The sequence below is a fragment of the Biomphalaria glabrata genome, chromosome 1 (assembly GCF_947242115.1).
Source record: "Biomphalaria glabrata chromosome 1, xgBioGlab47.1, whole genome shotgun sequence".
NCBI lineage: Eukaryota > Metazoa > Mollusca > Gastropoda > Planorbidae > Biomphalaria > Biomphalaria glabrata.
Genome location: NC_074711.1, coordinates 72,197,742 through 72,214,707, shown reverse-complemented (window position 1 = coordinate 72,214,707; position 16,966 = coordinate 72,197,742). Strand labels below are relative to the sequence as shown.

The following is a 16,966-nucleotide window of genomic DNA, read 5'->3' as shown; positions in this document are numbered from 1 at the left end:
AAAAAAGTAGTAAAGTTCCCCCTTTCAGACCTTGTGGCATCTGTTTATGTGGCCTACGGTTAACGAGAGTGTCATGTGGCCAGCACAACGACTTTTCCCCCAACTAATGTCAGGTACCCATTAGAGCTGGGTGGACTCAGAGGCGCCCAAAGATTCGAAATTAAAAATCCGTCTTCACCAGGATTTGAACCCTGGACCCCTAGTTCAAAAGCCAAGCACTTTACCGCTCAGCCACTGCACCTCTAATTTGAATACAAAAAAACATTTGAGTCGAGTGCGAGAAATACCGCTGAAACGTGTTAAACTACAAAGTTGTAAGCCAAATTTAATTTGAAGATTTTAGTCTGAAAAATTATAACGATCAAAGCAGAGTTTTCACAATGTGGTCCATTTGGTAGTTTTTTTCCCAAAGATATACATAAACTAATTTCTAAAACTAATTTAATTGTAGGAAGATTAAAGTTTGAAGTCTTTCTTCATAAAACTACTTTGAATTGAAAATCACAGGGCACGTACTAGAGTAAACTATTGCTCAGCCAAGAACATGGGCACACTTACTCTGAAGGACACATACCGCTTGACTGGTTGTATATGTTAGGGCATCTAGCCAGAATAAAAAGGAAACAAAATACTGCTTCGTCTAGTAGATCTATTTATTTCAAGTGAATAACATAAGATAGCAACCTTTGTAAAGACCTTCTCACTGTGCCAGGTAGAGCGTGTAGTACGCCCAGGGTTCAGGGATGTAGATGAGCCCTGGATATTTCTTTCTCAAGGTCTGGTCATCCCAAAGCCAGAAGGACCACACCCCTGTCAGGACAGTGGTCAAGGTGAAAGTCCAGATAAGAAAGCGACCGTTCAAGTCGCAGGACAAACCTCGAAATGAGTTAAGGACACTGACAGCCACCATGACCAGGTACGTTATAAAGAACAGCGGAAAGATTTGTCCCTCTGTAGCTAGATACCTGGATGGAAGAGAAGAAGTGAATGTTGGACAGAGATAGGAGCTAATAAACTATCGATCCTTCATTAAGGTTTATAGGCTTCTATTTTAGAGACGACCATTTACCAGTAGTAGGTACCGCTGACTAGCACTAATGAGGACCAGACGAAGCCCACACGTGTACTTAAAGTGGATGATTTCGTGAAACAGCCCACATAGTACAACAAGAGACACAGGAAGAATGGGATGTACCTGAAAAACACAAGCGTCTGTTAGGTTTTGATTTTGTTTGTGAATTTAAAAAAAATCGTTTTGATTGACGTAAATAATGTATAAATCAATTTTAGCTTTTAGCTACACGAGTCACTATAATAGCGCCCTATGTGGATTTAACAACAATTGTCTAAATAATGTACCATTCATTTGATTATACCCAACAAACACACGCAGACATACACACAAAAGAACGCCATTGTTCTTGGAGACTTAAAGACACTAACAACTTTGTTATAACGAGAATACAAAAAAAAAAAAAAAAACCCTACCATAACACAAGTGCCAATCATGTAAAGTGACCTCTTCTAGATGTTGAAATATGAACTTTTCATGTATACTTGTTTTCTCAAGACTTCGATTTTCCGCCCAGCTAAACCAATCATAGATAAGATAATTTCTAGCTCTAACAAAGCGGGGGTGAAGTATTTTTACCACTGAGGTCTTCAAATGTATCAAAAGTAACAACAACCCAGTATGACAACACACGCTGTAGGCCAGAGCGGATCAGTTGAAAATAGAAGCACGCTACTTCTTCAAAGTGCAAACTGCAAAAGAGCTGTACAGAAGATGCATTGAAGAAGTACCTTAAATGACCTTAGTTACAGTTCTTCTGTAGTATTGCTGCCTAGGATATTTAGTATATTGCTACACATGATGCTTAGTATAATGCTACCTAAGATGTTTAATATTTTCTTTCAGGATAAAACTCATGGATTCTCATGTTCATTTTGATTGCCAACATTCCCTCTGTCACTTCTCTATGTAAAGAAATGCGATTGTCTCTACCGATATTAACTTCTTTTACATCATATCTAAGTCTTGCATTGCTTACTGGTGACTGTTCTTATGCAAATATGAATTACCTTCACCAACGTTTGTCAAACTGCATAGGGTGCCACAACAGATAAGTAGTGCTTTATGAAATTAACTAATTAGAATACCTATTTACCACATCAAGTGTCCTATTTCTTCGTCATATCTGTACAACAGTTCGAAAGACTTCAGCTACAACAGAGGTCAAGGTTATGAGATCATAATGAGATGCAATAAACATCTAGATGAATATGTACAATACATACATCAAGGTTATGCCTTGCACTAAATATGTTTAATAAAAGATATGAGTTATGAGTTTTGACATACACAAGAAAGTATATCAGTGATCTATTTGTACATGTGTGTCAAATGTTTGACATGTTTCGAGATGTTCCTTCAGAGTTGATCATCTACGTCCTAGTCCAAACCTCCCGCAAGATGAAGGGGATGGCAGCGGGCAGGGTTTGAACCCGGGACTTTTCATAGTAACTTGTTATTTGTTAAACAATAATCTTAAGAAGGCCATGTCGTTACAATAAGAGAAAGCAATAGAGAGACATGTCGTTACAATAAGAGAAATGAGTAGGGAGACAGGTTACAATAAGAGATGATTTAACATACTGTAGTAACTTACAATTTAATCCTAACTACATTCTAAAAATATACGTAGGCCTACTACAGTATTATTAGAAAATCTTCACTAGATTTTGTTTCTTTATACGCAAACTGTCTGTCACGTGACTTTTTCTTGAATGTCTTTCAAAATTATTATTAATATCATTAGAATAATAGGCTAAGTGCGCTTGAACTTGGCTTGGCTACTTATGAAGGGGGCTCGAGGTTCGACACCCGACTTGGGCAGAGTTGTGTTAACTGAGTGCCTGAAGGCAGCACGGAAAAACCTCCTCCTAGATATCTTCCGCCCCCCCCCCCCCCAAACTGGTCCACAACTGAGATTGGACCAAAGCGCTCTGAGCATGTTATAAGCATGAAAGTAGCGCTATATAAAAGCCATAATTTATTTATTAAAAGCACAGTGCAATCAGTCCACATTGTGATCTCAATTGATCAATAACTATTATGTTATTAAGACAATTATATTGCTCTACATCGGTCTCCCAGTGACTTCAAGATTGAAACAATTTAAGACACAATTGTAAACTTTAATGGGTACAATTTCCCGGGTACTTCCGACCACATCCGGGCTTTAAAAATGTCTCAAATAACTCAGATAAGCAGTAATGATAGACTAACGGAACATGACAAAAGTACCACTGTTTGAACTTTATTGATTTGCTAGCGTAGTAAACCAGTTGTACTACTTGGTCGATAGGAAGTGACCAAAAAAAAATGTTGATTTGAACTTGACTTTCCCCTCTGGGCTTCGTAAAAGGCTGTAGAGCAGGGGATGGCCATTAAATAGCAGGGAAGGATCCAAGACGAGCTAAATCACTGAGTCCAGCTTTTCTTAATGTTAGGTTGATAGTGACTCCAAAGTATCTTCGCGGCTTTGCCATAATCGCCATTAAATACGACGTGTCATTGGACGGCTGTGTAGTTCAGTGGTCGCCAAACCTGACAACCCAAAAGAGCCAAATGTGAAAAAATACAGAAATGACGTTGAACAAAGAGCCATTGTAAAAACTGAAGCTTTGCTTTAGTAGAGACATTTAAACAAAATATTTTGGATTAAAATTACAATCTCGAGCTTACTTTTGCTAAATACCCATGCCTTAGTTTAACGAATACTATAGTATATTAAATATAACTTCTGTATAATACTTATGTAAAGATAATATTTACCTTGAAAACATATAAAAAGTTAAATAGTAGAAAATGTATCCTTAAAAAGAACTTCAAATTGTCTAATTACGTGACCACTAGCCTTGCATTTCTAGCCTTGCATTTCTTTGGAAATGTTCGATCTAGATGTCAATACAATGAGCATACCAATAAATAATCGCATATGACTTTCTCGCAGGCAGAATCAGAAAATGCGTTTAGTTCTAGCAGACGACGGTGTCCTGGGTTCGATACACGAATCGAATCAAACATTTTTAAAAATTATTTTTAGAAATTATTTTTATTATATTTGAAGTGGGGGGCACTCAACACCGTTGTCCCCCGAAACATATCTAGACTAAAGGTGAAGGGCCAATTTCTAAACGTTCTTTTTCACATCCACCGATGTGCGTCCCTCCCCCCCCCCCCCCCCCCCCCGCCCCACTCATATTCCAAGTCTCAATTACAGGACCAGACTGCATTTAATGGACACATTTGCATATCATTACACCGTCACGTCCTGCAAGTGAAGGGGGAAGCCCCCAGCAGACACGATACTAAATAAGATGGCGCCTGAGATTAATGAAATTATTGATCCGGTCATAAGATTGCAGTTCGGGATGTCTACCATCAATATTTGTCTTCCAAATTACGTCAGCGCGTCAAAGAAACGGGTGAAAGGTTACACTGGTACAGTGCATTGATAAACTGTTCTGGTTTCACATAGGCGTCCACACCGTTAACTTGGCGACCCTTTGAGTGGGTTATGTCTAAACTGCAATGAAAGAGAGAAAGAGAGAGAGAGAGAAAAAAAAAGAGAGAGAGAAAGAGCAAGTAATATAACACTGTCCAAAAAGCATCTAATACTAATAGCATTTAAAAGATAAATCTAGTAAAACATACCGAGAGAGAAAGCATTTCTGCGCTATTTAAAATATAATTCATTTACGAATCTGAGTCAAGAAGATGGAGAAATAGAGAAAGGCGGGTGGGGGGGGGGGTTGGCAGAGAAATGTCGTAATAGTATATGAGAGGTGACTAGATCTATTTAGCTGCCACTCACTAGTTCCTTGGGGCGAAGCTCCTTCATGATTGGGTTCTCCGCCACGCTCAGGTGATTCTTGTAGCCCAAGTGGATGAGCCTATGGTTCACCGAGTCTCCCACCAAGTGGATGCTGGCACCCATGACGAAGACGATGATGCTGAGGTAGGTCACGTTGGAGGACAAGCGGTGGGTGCTTCTTTCTAACAGCTGGGGACACAGGAACAAAGTGACACCATTCAAATAGGTGTTGTGTTTAAATACAAAGATACACATGAAGGATGCAAGGGCAACAACTCTTTGTGAAGTATACATTTAGAGCGTTTATAGGGTTCACTTGTGTTTTCTAAATACATGCATTATGTATTATGTACATGCTAGTTTTGGAACATTAATATTCAAACGGTATGCTTGTTTCCATTTGAAACATAGAGGAGCAGAGGGCAGATGATAAGTTAATTGGTTTCTAGGTCAACGGTTAACATGGTGTTTCTTGGCCAGCACAATGTGTCAATGACCAAACGTTTGTATTCTTCCAGCTGAGACCAGATAGCCATTTAGATTAATGCAGGGGTTCTCAACCTGTCGGTCGCGACCCCTTTGGGGGTCGATTGACGGATTTGCTAAGGGTCGCCTAAGACCATCGAAAATATGGATGGTTATTGTCTATTCTTCTTTTGCTGTGTGTGTGTGTGGGGGGGGGGGGGCGCGGCAGAGTGGATGATTGTAAAAAGGGGTCGCCGAGCATAAAAGGTTGAGAACCGCTGGATTAAAGTAACGTCAGACTTTCACCCAGATCTCAACTCACGCGTCGTTCGGATTGACATCTCGACCACCTTACTCCTAAACCATTTCTTTAGTAAAGAAAAATAAAAAATGCCGACATGCTCTTAAAAATAATAAAAGAGTAGCGTCCCTTAATTACTTATAAAAAAATTATTTAACTCTCTTTAGCTTCTCTATGTATACATGCCTTTCAAATGAGTGTTTTGTACTATTTAAAGTTAATTATATTCAAACTTTATAGTGTAACAAGTCACACGGCATCTGATTGAACTATGTATGTCAGTAAAGTAAAGTAGTCCTTACAGATTGTACGATCTAAGGGGCATCTGATGTTAAGGTCATCTGTTTTTGTGGCCCATGGTTAATGAGGGTGTCTTTATTTTTTCCCAATAAAATTGAGGTACCCAATAGAGTTGGGTGAACTCTGGGGCGACCTAATAAGTCCGAAATTTAAAATCCCATTCTACGTATGCGCCATTTTGCTCTCACTGGCATAGAGGAAAGCAGCTGGCAGCGGATGGTCTCTGAAAGACACAGACGGAGAGCTCTCACTAAGCTCGCGGGACACACATACAAGACTCCTAGAAGGGCCCTTGCCGAAGTCTTTTGTACAAAATAACACGAGTTTGTTTGCTAGGCATCAGCCTATAAGAAACACAATGTTGGGTTCTCTCCCTTCTATCTACAGTCTGGACATCTCAACACTCCTGGTTCCCCCATTGACTTTCAGACAATGCTAGGTCAAGGTAACGGTATTCATTTCAGACCTTTCGATTGATGGGGGCGGATGATCTTTTTATATGAAGGACGACTGTTAATGAGGATGTCACGTGGCCATCACAACGACCAACCTTTACTTCCCCGACGTATACAGACTGAACTCAGGAGCGAGACCTCAAAATCCCGAATTTCAAAATCCCAGTCTTCATCAGGATTCGAACCAGAGCGCTTTACCACTCAGCCTCCCCCCCCCCCCTCAGACAATACTAATCAACACGACAATATGATTTCACAAACAAAACAACAACAGAACAACAATACAGGTCATGGATGACATCTCTGTTAGAACAACAAAACAGGTCACGGATGACATCTCTGTTAGAACAACAAAACAGGTCACGGATGACATTTCTGTTAGAACAACAATACAGGTCACGGATGACATCTCTGTTAGAACAACAAAACAGGTCACGGATGACATCTCTGTTAGAACAACAAAACAGGTCACGGATGACATTTCTGTTAGAACAACAAAACAGGTCACGGATGACATTTCTGTTAGAACAACAATACAGGTCACGGATGACATTTCTGTTAGAACAACAAAACAGGTCACGGATGACATCTCTGTTAGAACAACAAAACAGGTCACGGATGACATCTCTGTTAGAACAACAAAACAGGTCACGGATGACATTTCTGTTAGAACAACAAAACAGGTCACGGATGACATCTCTGTTAGAACAACAAAACAGGTCACGGATGACATCTCTGTTAGAACAACAAAACAGGTCACGGATGACATCTCTGTTAGAACAACAAAACAGGTCACGGATGACATTTCTGTTAGAACAACAATACAGGTCACGGATGACATTTCTGTTAGAACAACAGAACAGGTCATGGATGACATCTCTGTTAGAACAACAAAACAGGTCACGGATGACATCTCTGTTAGAACAACAAAACAGGTCACGGATGACATTTCTTCGTAAAACCCACGTCGTCTCAAGCTTTTTTTCAAATCACTAAGTAAAAAATGTCTAACAAACATACGTCAGAAATGTAACATGACATGCTTATCTCAGATGAAAACAGCCACAAAAGACACACCAGATACAAAAGACACACCAGACACAGCAGAATAACGAAATTACCCCCTTCCCTCATCCACTAACATCAGAATATCCTCGAAGACAATGAAATTCAAGGACGAATCAAAATTCTAGCTTTATAACTAGGAAGACAAAAGTGACACGGCATTAGACAGCAGTTTGACTTCTGATCTATTGAAACCTAACCGTAACTCTAACCCATAATGACCCATATACACTGTTATTGGAATCTATTCACTATTTATAGAATAGAATGTTTTTAATCAGGGCATCAATGTCAAGTTCTGACCGACTTTCATTTCGATTCCCACCGCTACTTTTTTTGGTTCAATCAAACAGAGTAATTATCCGGGGCAAATAAAACACACAAAATCGAATGTTTCACAACTGAAATGTACTCGGGGCTAGATTTTGTTGGATTCCCCGAATTGACAATGGCAAAGATGTACACCAGAGGGCAATAGCAGCAGACAATACAATTACCTTAAGTAGGCAGAAGGGCGTGATGACGTTGTAGGCCATGTGGAAATAGTCCCCAATGCTGGGCATATCCAGGGGCGTCCATGTCAAGGGCACGAACATCTGAGGTCAAGAGAGGAGAAAATTCAACAATTATAAGTAAATATTTTCATTATGTAGTGACACATTTGTTATTATTAATATTATTGCGTGTTCTTTTTATCAACACCCAGGTTACATCAACACACAGGTTACATCAACACCCAGGTTACATCAACACCCAGATCACATCAACACCCAGGTTACATCAACACCCAGATCACATCAACACCCAGGTTACATCAACACCCAGATCACATCAACACCCAGGTCACATCAACACCCAGGTTACATCAACAACCAGATCACATCAACACCCAGGTCACATCAACACCCAGGTTACATCAACACCCAGATCACATCAACACACAGGTTACATCAACACCCAGGTTACATCAACACCCAGGTCACATCAACACCCAGGTTACATCAACACCCAGGTTACATCAACACCCAGGTTACATCAACACCCAGATCACATCAACACCCAGGTCACAGTGACAATTTGTTTAGAGTTTAAGATAACACGTTCAGTTTTGAAAATCCCGAAGGAAGTAAAAAACAGAAGCGTTCAGACATTGAGCTGCATGTATTTATGTATGCTGGTGGGGAGTCTGTGCATTTCATTCGTTCCACTGTTTATTTAAACAAAGTCCATGATGGTCACTATTCTTTACCTTTCATAAATAGAGAAAAAAAAAAGTTTTTTATGCAGACGATGCACAGAGTACAAAAGTATTGATTAGCTATGAACTATGAAAAGCATAAAATAGCTTAAAATGTGTACTTCTAAGCTCTTCTGTTTATGAAAGTAAAAATGAAAGTTCCCCTTTCAGACTGTGTGGTTTATAGGGCAGCTGATGTAAATGTGATCTGTTTCTGTGGCCCACAGTTAAGGACCAACCTTTACATTTCCCCAACGAATGTCAGGTACCATTAGAGCTGGGTGAACTCAAAGGTGCCCTAAAAAACTCGAAATAAAAATCCCAGTCTTCAGAGAGACCCTACGGTTTGGAAGCCAAGCGCTTTACGACTCAGCCGCCGCGCCTCCTACTCTTCTGCTTGCATTACAAATTAAAAACAAGAAAAATATAAAAAAGTATTTTTAAAAACCTTATATGTGGCGTAGATGCTTGGATCAGTCACGTGATTAAATTAGTAATAGATCTAGACTCTAGACTAACAATTATAAATCTGTGCAACTGGAATTTTTTTTACCAATTGTTTTTATTAAGCACAATTTCATCCTATTAACTTTACTGAGAATTGGGTATCTGAGTGAATGTTACCGATCTCTTTTTAAATGCATTTATAATAATAAAAAAAAAGATGAACGAACTGTTTTCGAACTCGAGGGCTCAAGCCTCCTTAGCCTTCTCAAGCTAACATACTAACCACTGTGCCTGGGAAGTGCTTTTGAAAATAGAAGGTTTTAGTTATCTATTGTTAGTTTCAAACTTAAAAGCGACGATCTGCAAAGTATTCAATGTATACCACCACATCAGTCAAGTATAACTTCTTTCCCTTGATCGATTCCAAATGAAATAATTACCAAAAGGTAATTAACTGATTGGTTAATTTTTATTTTTATCGATTGTTGTTTCTTAAGTAAAAGAAACAATTGTGCAAAATTTCAGCTTGATCCGAGATTGGGTGTGGGAGAATAACGCGTACAAAGTTTTTAACAGACAAACAGACAGACAGACAGAGTTTGTAAAAAAAAAAAAAAGATTTCACCTCGAGACCAAAATTAGCAGTTGTACCTATATTGGGAACGTTAAAAAGACATTTTGAAATGAGATTTTCGGTCAATAGACAATAGACTTGCAAAACCAATGGCCCGTTAAAAAATTTCTTTGAATCAAATGATATAGCTTACCGCAGCTATAGGGCGCCCAAAGTCAAATATCCAGTTATCCAATGCAAGGATTAGCCAAAGGTCATAATGAAAGGGTTGAGAACCATCTTTGGGTTTTCTGTGAAATCAAAACGAAACAATGTTTTCAACAAAACTGAAAGTGATTCACATGAAATGTTTTAATGCAAACGTTGAAGCGTCTGGAATGTAATACCTGGACTTCTCTTTCGTCTCTCTCTCCGTTGTGGAGCCAGACTTTTGCCCCACGGACTGTATCTGCCTTTGCCTCAAGCCGCTACTGTCGTTTTTGACCATTTTCTGGGTGTGTAAAATAAAGTACATAGTCACTGTGTAGTGCATACAAAACTCAGCTCGTGTAGTAGGTCAGACTTTCAAATAAATAAATACATAAAGCACGAAACACGGTGACAAGGGTTTGGTTTCGTAAATATTTTTGTAGATAATTTCTAAGTCTTGCTGGAAACAGCATAAGAGAGGAATCAGTCCCCTCCCTCCCCCTTCCTTTAAGGGAAAAGATCTAGGGGAAGCGTAGTAAGCTTGGCCAGTTACTTTCCTGCGTTCAGGGTTTCATTTTTTAAAATCATTTACAGCGCTTTTTTCTCGTAGTATGCAGAGCCCATGTCAAAAAAGGTTAAAATATAACAGGCAAGAACGTTCCGATATTGAAGTATTTTCTTGCAATCAGAGCACACTATTCATTCAAGCTAAAACAAAAAAAAGTAAGTTGAAAGCCAAGTCTAATAAAGAAGGTTAGCATTGGTCAATACTGTTATTCGAGGGATATTCGAGCTCTATATAGCGCAAGCATGTCTGTAGTGGTTTTGATGACCTTAAGATCATTTTCTTGTTCAGTAAGGACTTACGCTGCGGACCTTTAATTATTTTTTTTTGTTACACAAACGTTGTCAAAATAACGATATTCAACAGTTGTGAAATCTGGTCTAAGAAAGAAAAACAATTTGAAAAGCTTCGCCCTCTACACAGTTTGAGAAACTGCAGCATAACATGCAAGTTATTAAAGGGCTTGATCGTCATTTGATCATATTCGTGTTTAGCAAGAAGGCTAAACAATAGTCAATAGTACGATTGTACCATAGTCGGGAGAAATGTATCAGTTCTGCCATAAGGAGGTAGAATACTTTCAAATCGCGTTGTTGTTGACGCATTGAAAAGTCTTATTGGAAAAAAAACAACAAACACTTGAATTGATCTTATAGTTTATGAGGGAAAGTTCTAGTTATAATAATTTAATTTTTTTAAATTTAGGAAATAATGCTGTTTTTACTTGATTAATAATAAAATAATTACAATGCAAATACAACATACTTTTGTCTTAAAAGAAAGACCACCTTTGCATCCCCATTTCCAACGTTTATCTTTTTGGACATTTGTAGGCCTACCAAAAAATAAAGTTAAAAAGTATGTATGTATGTTTGTTTGGGTATCTAGCTAATCACCGATTTTCATCAAAGTTGTCTGCTTTTTCCAAAGTACAATTCTTTTTCACTTGAGAGTCACCCCCTGGTAGGTTTCACCCGGTGCGGAACGTGAAACTGCTTGAGAATGGATAGGAACGTAGATGGGCATCCCAGCCTGGCTGAAATCCTCCACAAACCATTGTAATAGATCTAGAGTTCTAGACCAACAATAGTAAATCTGTTCGATTAGAAATATTTTTACTAATTGTTTTTGTTTAGCGCAAATTCATACTTTTAGTTTCCTCAATGCTATATAGTCCTATCACTTTTCGGTCCAGTCGGGATAGGGAAAAAAAAAGAAGAGGGGGGAAATAGAAAGCTGGGGGGAAGACAGAAAGGTGGTGTGGGGGGGGGGAAGACAGAAAGGTGGTGTGGGGGAGGGGAAGACAGAAAGGTGGGGGGGGGGGGAAGATAGAAAGCTGGGGGGAAGACAGAAAGGTGGGGGGGGGGGAGACAGAAAGGTGGGGGGGGGGGAGACAGAAAGGTGGGGGGGGGGGGGAAGACAGAAAGGTGTGGGGGGGGGGGGAAGACAGAAAGGTTGGGGGGGGGAGACAGAAAGGTGGGGGGGGGGGGAAGACAGAAAGGTGGGGGGGGGGAAGACAGAAAGGTGGGGGGGGAGACAGAAAGGTGGGGGGGGGGGAAGACAGAAAGGTGGGGGGGGGAGACAGAAAGGTGGGGGGGGGGGGGAAGACAGAAAGGTGGGGGGGGGGGAAGACAGAAAGGTGGGGGGGGAAGACAGAAAGGTGGGGGGGGGAAGACAGAAAGCTGGGGGGGGGGAAGACAGAAAGGTGGGGGGGGGGGGGGAAGACAGAAAGCTGGGGGGAAGACAGAAAGCTGGGGGGGGGAAGACAGAAAGGTGGGGGGGAAGACAGAAAGCTGGGGGGGGGGAAGACAGAAAGGTGGGGGGGGGAAGACAGAAAGGTGGGGGGGGGGGAGACAGAAAGCTGGGGGGAAGACAGAAAAGTGGGGGGGAAGACAGAAAGCTGGGGGGGGGGGGGAAGACAGAAAGCTGGGGGGGGGGAAGACAGAAAGGTGGGGGGGGAAGACAGAAAGCTGGGGGGAAGACAGAAAGCTGGGGGGGGGGGGAAGACAGAAAGCTGGGGGGGGAAGACAGAAAGCTGGGGGGAAGACAGAAAGCTGGGGGGGGGGAGACAGAAAGGTGGGGGGGGAAGACAGAAAGGTGGGGGGGGGAGACAGAAAGCTGGGGGGGGAAGACAGAAAGCTGGGGGGGGAAGACAGAAAGCTGGGGGGAAGACAGAAAGCTGGGGGGGGGGGAAGACAGAAAGCTGGGAGGAGGGGGAAGACAGAAAGGTGGGGGGGGAAGACAGAAAGCTGGGGGGGGGAGACAGAAAGCTGGGTGGAAGACAGAAAGGTGGGGGGGGGGAAGACAGAAAGCTGGGGGGAAGACAGAAAGCTGGGGGGAAGACAGAAAGGTGGGGGGGGGGGAAGACAGAAAGGTGGTAGGGGGGGGGAAGACAGAAAAGTGGTAGGGGGGGAAGACAGAAAGCTGGGGGGAAGACAGAAAGGTGGGGGGGGGAAGACAGAAAGGTGGTAGGGGGGGGAAGACAGAAAGGTGGTAGGGGGGGGGGAAGACAGAAAGCTGGGGGGAAGACAGAAAGGTGGGGGGAAGACAGAAAGGTGGTAGGGGGGGGGAAGACAGAAAGGTAGGTGGAAAACAGAAAGGTAGGTGGAAAACAGAAAGGTGGGGGGGGGAAGACAGAAAGGTGGGGGGAAGACAGAAAGGTGGGGGGAAGACAGAAAGGTGTGGGGGGGGGGAGACAGAAAGATGGGGGGGAAGACAGAAAGGTGAGGGGGGGAAGATAGAAAGCTGGGGGGAAGACAGAAAGGTGGGGGGGGGGGAAACAGAAAGGTGGGGGGGGGGAAGACAGAAAGGTGTGGGGGGGGGAAGATAGAAAGCTGGGGGGAAGACAGAAAGGTGGGGGGGGAAAACAGAAAGGTGGGGGGGAAGACAGAAAGGTGTGGGGGGGGGAAGACAGAAAGGTGAGGGGGGGAAGACAGAAAGGTGGGGGGGGGGGAAGACAGAAAGGTGAGGGGGGGGGAAGACAGAAAGGTGGGGGGGGGGAAGACAGAAAGGTGAGGGGGGGAAGACAGAAAGCTGGGGGGGGGGAAGACAGAAAGGGTTTATCTTGTGAAGGTAACCTTATTTGCCTTTTCAATGCATTTGATAAAAATAAAAGTTGTGCGACTTAAATTCGAGCTCAAGGGCCCAAGCCTACTCAAGCCAACACACTGACCACTGTGCCAGCGGACAGCTTATGAAACAACGTTAAGTAACGATCTAATTCTTTTCACAAAGTATAATGGGGACTATTTCAACGTATACCACCACATCTTTCAAGTACAATTTATTTCCTTTGTTCAATACCAAACAAAATAATAATAAATTACCAATAATTACTTTTCATACTCTTCATAAAACAAGAAAAACATAACAAAATACTTTAAAAAAACAAACAAACCTTATCCCAAGCCTACTTGTATCATCTAGTTTGGATCAGTCATTTGGTGTAGATCTAGACTAACAATAAAAAGCATTTAAATATATGAAAAAAAAGGGGGAAACGACCTGAATTCGAACTCATGGCTCAAGCTTTCTCGGGCTTCTCAAGCCAACACGGTAACCACTCTGCTAGTGGAGAGCTTATGAACATGGGAGATTGTATAATATAAAATAGTTATCAATTGTTTCTATAGCCTCGACCTATTTTTCAGGTTTGTGTTCACTAAGAATCAGACGACGACCTATAAAGGGGACTAATTCAGCTTATAGCACCACTTCAGTCCATTACAATTTTTTCCCTTGTTCGAGATACCAAACAAAATAATTAATTACCAATAGTTAACTAATTGGTTATTTATATTTATTGATTCTTGTGTTGTCAGGTAAAATAAATAATTGTGCAAAATTTCAGCTTGATCCGAGATTGGGTGCGGGAGAAATCATCTTTACAACCTTTTTACCAGACAGACAGAGAGAGTGAGTTTATATAAGCTTTGTAACAAAATAATACTTCGTTTTAAATGACTCTTCTCTTCACAAAATCTTGAACTCTTCAAAGGAAAGGAACGAGAAGCTCACCCCAAAACTTCCCGGTACCGCCACAGGTTTCTAACTCTTCAGAAATATTCTATTATTCATCGCAACTTCGAATTCACCTACACACACACACACACACACACAAAAAAAAAAAAACCTAGCAAAACCATTTCCCACCATCTTGTGTCAAACTGTGGCGGACTATATTTGTAGCTCTGCAATTAGGTCACATTAATTTTTAAATCCTAACGGATCGATGTTATCAGTCTCAGTTCTATTCCCCCCCCCCCCCCCCTTTTCTCTAGGTCTGCTCTAATCAGAAGTAAAGGCGAACACTTTATGCGCGCCTTGTGTTTTCTTAGATAACATTTCCCAGCGTCCATCGGTGCAACGACAGCTCGTGTGCCTAGAAGACGTGCGGCTTAGTGAAGATTTGTGTGGGTTAGGGCTGATCGTTCACAGATAACTGGTTCAACGACAATTCGTTCCCGACAATCGGTTCACCCAACAAATGGTTGACAGACAACTGGTCCATTGACAAATGGTTGACACATGGCTAACCAAACTGAATGCTACGACAAATGATTCACTAAAGTACCTGCCAAGCTACAATAGGTTTCTGAATACCACGGCTAGTGAAATACTAGATCTAGATCTGTGCAAAAATGTAACTATAGAAGAGAATGTGATAAAACCTAAATTAAGAAGAGAGAATAATGTTGCACACCTACTCATTGATATATGTCAAATTACCACTACAGTGGCGTTGCTAGGGTGGGGGGAAGAGGGGTACAAATTTGAGAATCCCCCGGGCCCCCATTTGAGGGAGGCCTTCAAATGAGTGTCCAAAATTTGTTTTTACATTATCAAAATGCACGTCGTATGTCAAAATGCTGGGGGTCCTTAGCTACGCCACTGCCACATTAGAGCTACATCGACGTGAAAAAAGCAGAAAACTCTGGGACACGATGCAGCCAGGACCTCCTGTCAGTGACAACGAATCTTCACTTTTAACGTGAAGTGAATCAGCTTTGTAGGAACTCGTGGAAAGCCACTTGCGTAATGAATCATTGGTGAATGATAGCAGACGAGGGATTTGCACAACCAGATCCAGCACAAGAATGTCTACCTGTGCAGATATTCTGGTTCAGCTTTTGATGAACGGGTGGGGGACTTCACTCTTGAAAGCAACGCAGCCTCTTCCAAGCTCAGGACCTTCTGGACATGTCAAGTACACAGGGTAGGGGAGGTGGGGGGTGGCTAGCATATTGCTTTGAATAATTAAAAAAACACTGAAAACAACAACGGCTAAAAAAAATATCTATTGTACATGATAAGACCAGAGAATTGTTTCAAATTGTCATAGTAAACATTAAATGAGGGAGATGGGTTATATACAGGCATATTGTACACGAAAATAACCCGCCCTTTTTTTTCCATTAAGAACTTAAGTTACGAAACTAGCGAATCTGCGTATGTGTACATTTACACCTTCATAGTATATTGTGAGTATAGAGACTGTGTAACATTTTTTTTTTGTAGAATTTTACACCACTATTGCACTAAGGACTGATAAATATAATACCACCCCCTCCCCTCAAACACTTAAAATTCATTATTACAAGTTAAAGAATCGTTTTTATTATATTATATCCGCATTCAAACTAGAAGCTCCTGCCTTGACCTTGTACGCCTGTCACCCTCTAAGACAGTTCTAAATATAACCTTAATGGGACTAGGCGACTAAACGTTAAGACCATGATTTTAAAATTACCTGCAAATACGATCAGAAGGAGGAAAATAAGAAGAAGAAAGACTCAGGCGGTTCCAGGCTGTGCATCCACGCTATTATTGAATCACACACCTCCACGCACACACTTTCACAACACACTGACACACTATCACACACTCAGAAAGCTCCACGTGTAGTAGGTCACGCTAGGACGTTTTCATTGAATGAGGAAGGGAAAAAAAAAAGATTTAAGTTCAAATAAGCGATAAATGATTGTAGCACGCATGCGCTGTGAATACTAATAAGAAATTAGTTGTTGTTTTTTTTTTCGTACATCAGGCGTCTCAACGATCGCATATATAGATTTACAATCCGTCTGCAGGGGCGGATATCATGTTCTAGAGTTCCTTGCTAAAGGTGCTAGGAAGCTGAGGCGTAGCTGAAATCTTATCAAAGGGGAATAGGCGGCTACACATTTCGTGTGTGAGTAGACAGAGGCAGCCTTTGCAGTACGCGATCGAGGCTCTGGGCAAGTGTCATATACGGGGGCGACAGGGTTCGTAGACCTAAATATAGACTATATGGACTGGCTATATGGGCATTCGGGCAAATACCCGGTGGGCTTGTACCCTATTGGGCCAGTAGGGCCACCGAAAAGGCCGCACGAATGCCAGTAAAATTTCAAATAAGATTTTATTGTATTATCTTTAAATGCAACACTTTGAGCGTCGTGATAAAAAAAAATCTTGACACTTTAAACTTTAATAGTAATCTAAAGCAT

General features: G+C 41.5%; 1 protein-coding gene across 3 annotated transcripts; it reads right to left on the bottom strand.

The window, feature by feature from the left end:
- Positions 1 to 635: 635 nt before the first annotated feature.
- Positions 636 to 16,404, bottom strand: LOC106071911 (ceroid-lipofuscinosis neuronal protein 6-like). 3 transcript variants are annotated; one of them, XM_056012814.1, is made up of 9 exons: positions 16,228 to 16,403; positions 13,876 to 13,934; positions 10,111 to 10,214; positions 9,918 to 10,014; positions 7,964 to 8,062; positions 4,881 to 5,069; positions 2,169 to 2,224; positions 1,070 to 1,195; positions 636 to 965 (listed from the first exon to the last, which is right to left on the bottom strand). In XM_056012814.1, the coding sequence occupies exons 3-9, from the start codon at positions 10,209 to 10,211 to the stop codon at positions 701 to 703; spliced, it is 933 nt and encodes a 310-aa protein (XP_055868789.1). In that variant the 5' UTR covers positions 10,212 to 10,214; positions 13,876 to 13,934; positions 16,228 to 16,403; the 3' UTR covers positions 636 to 700. The 3 variants fall into 3 exon arrangements, with proteins under 3 accessions (XP_055868789.1, XP_055868787.1, XP_055868794.1); XM_056012812.1 differs by having other exon boundaries at positions 13,876 to 13,929; XM_056012819.1 differs by lacking the exon at positions 13,876 to 13,934 and having other exon boundaries at positions 16,228 to 16,404.
- Between the last annotated feature and the right edge of the window lie 562 nt (positions 16,405 to 16,966).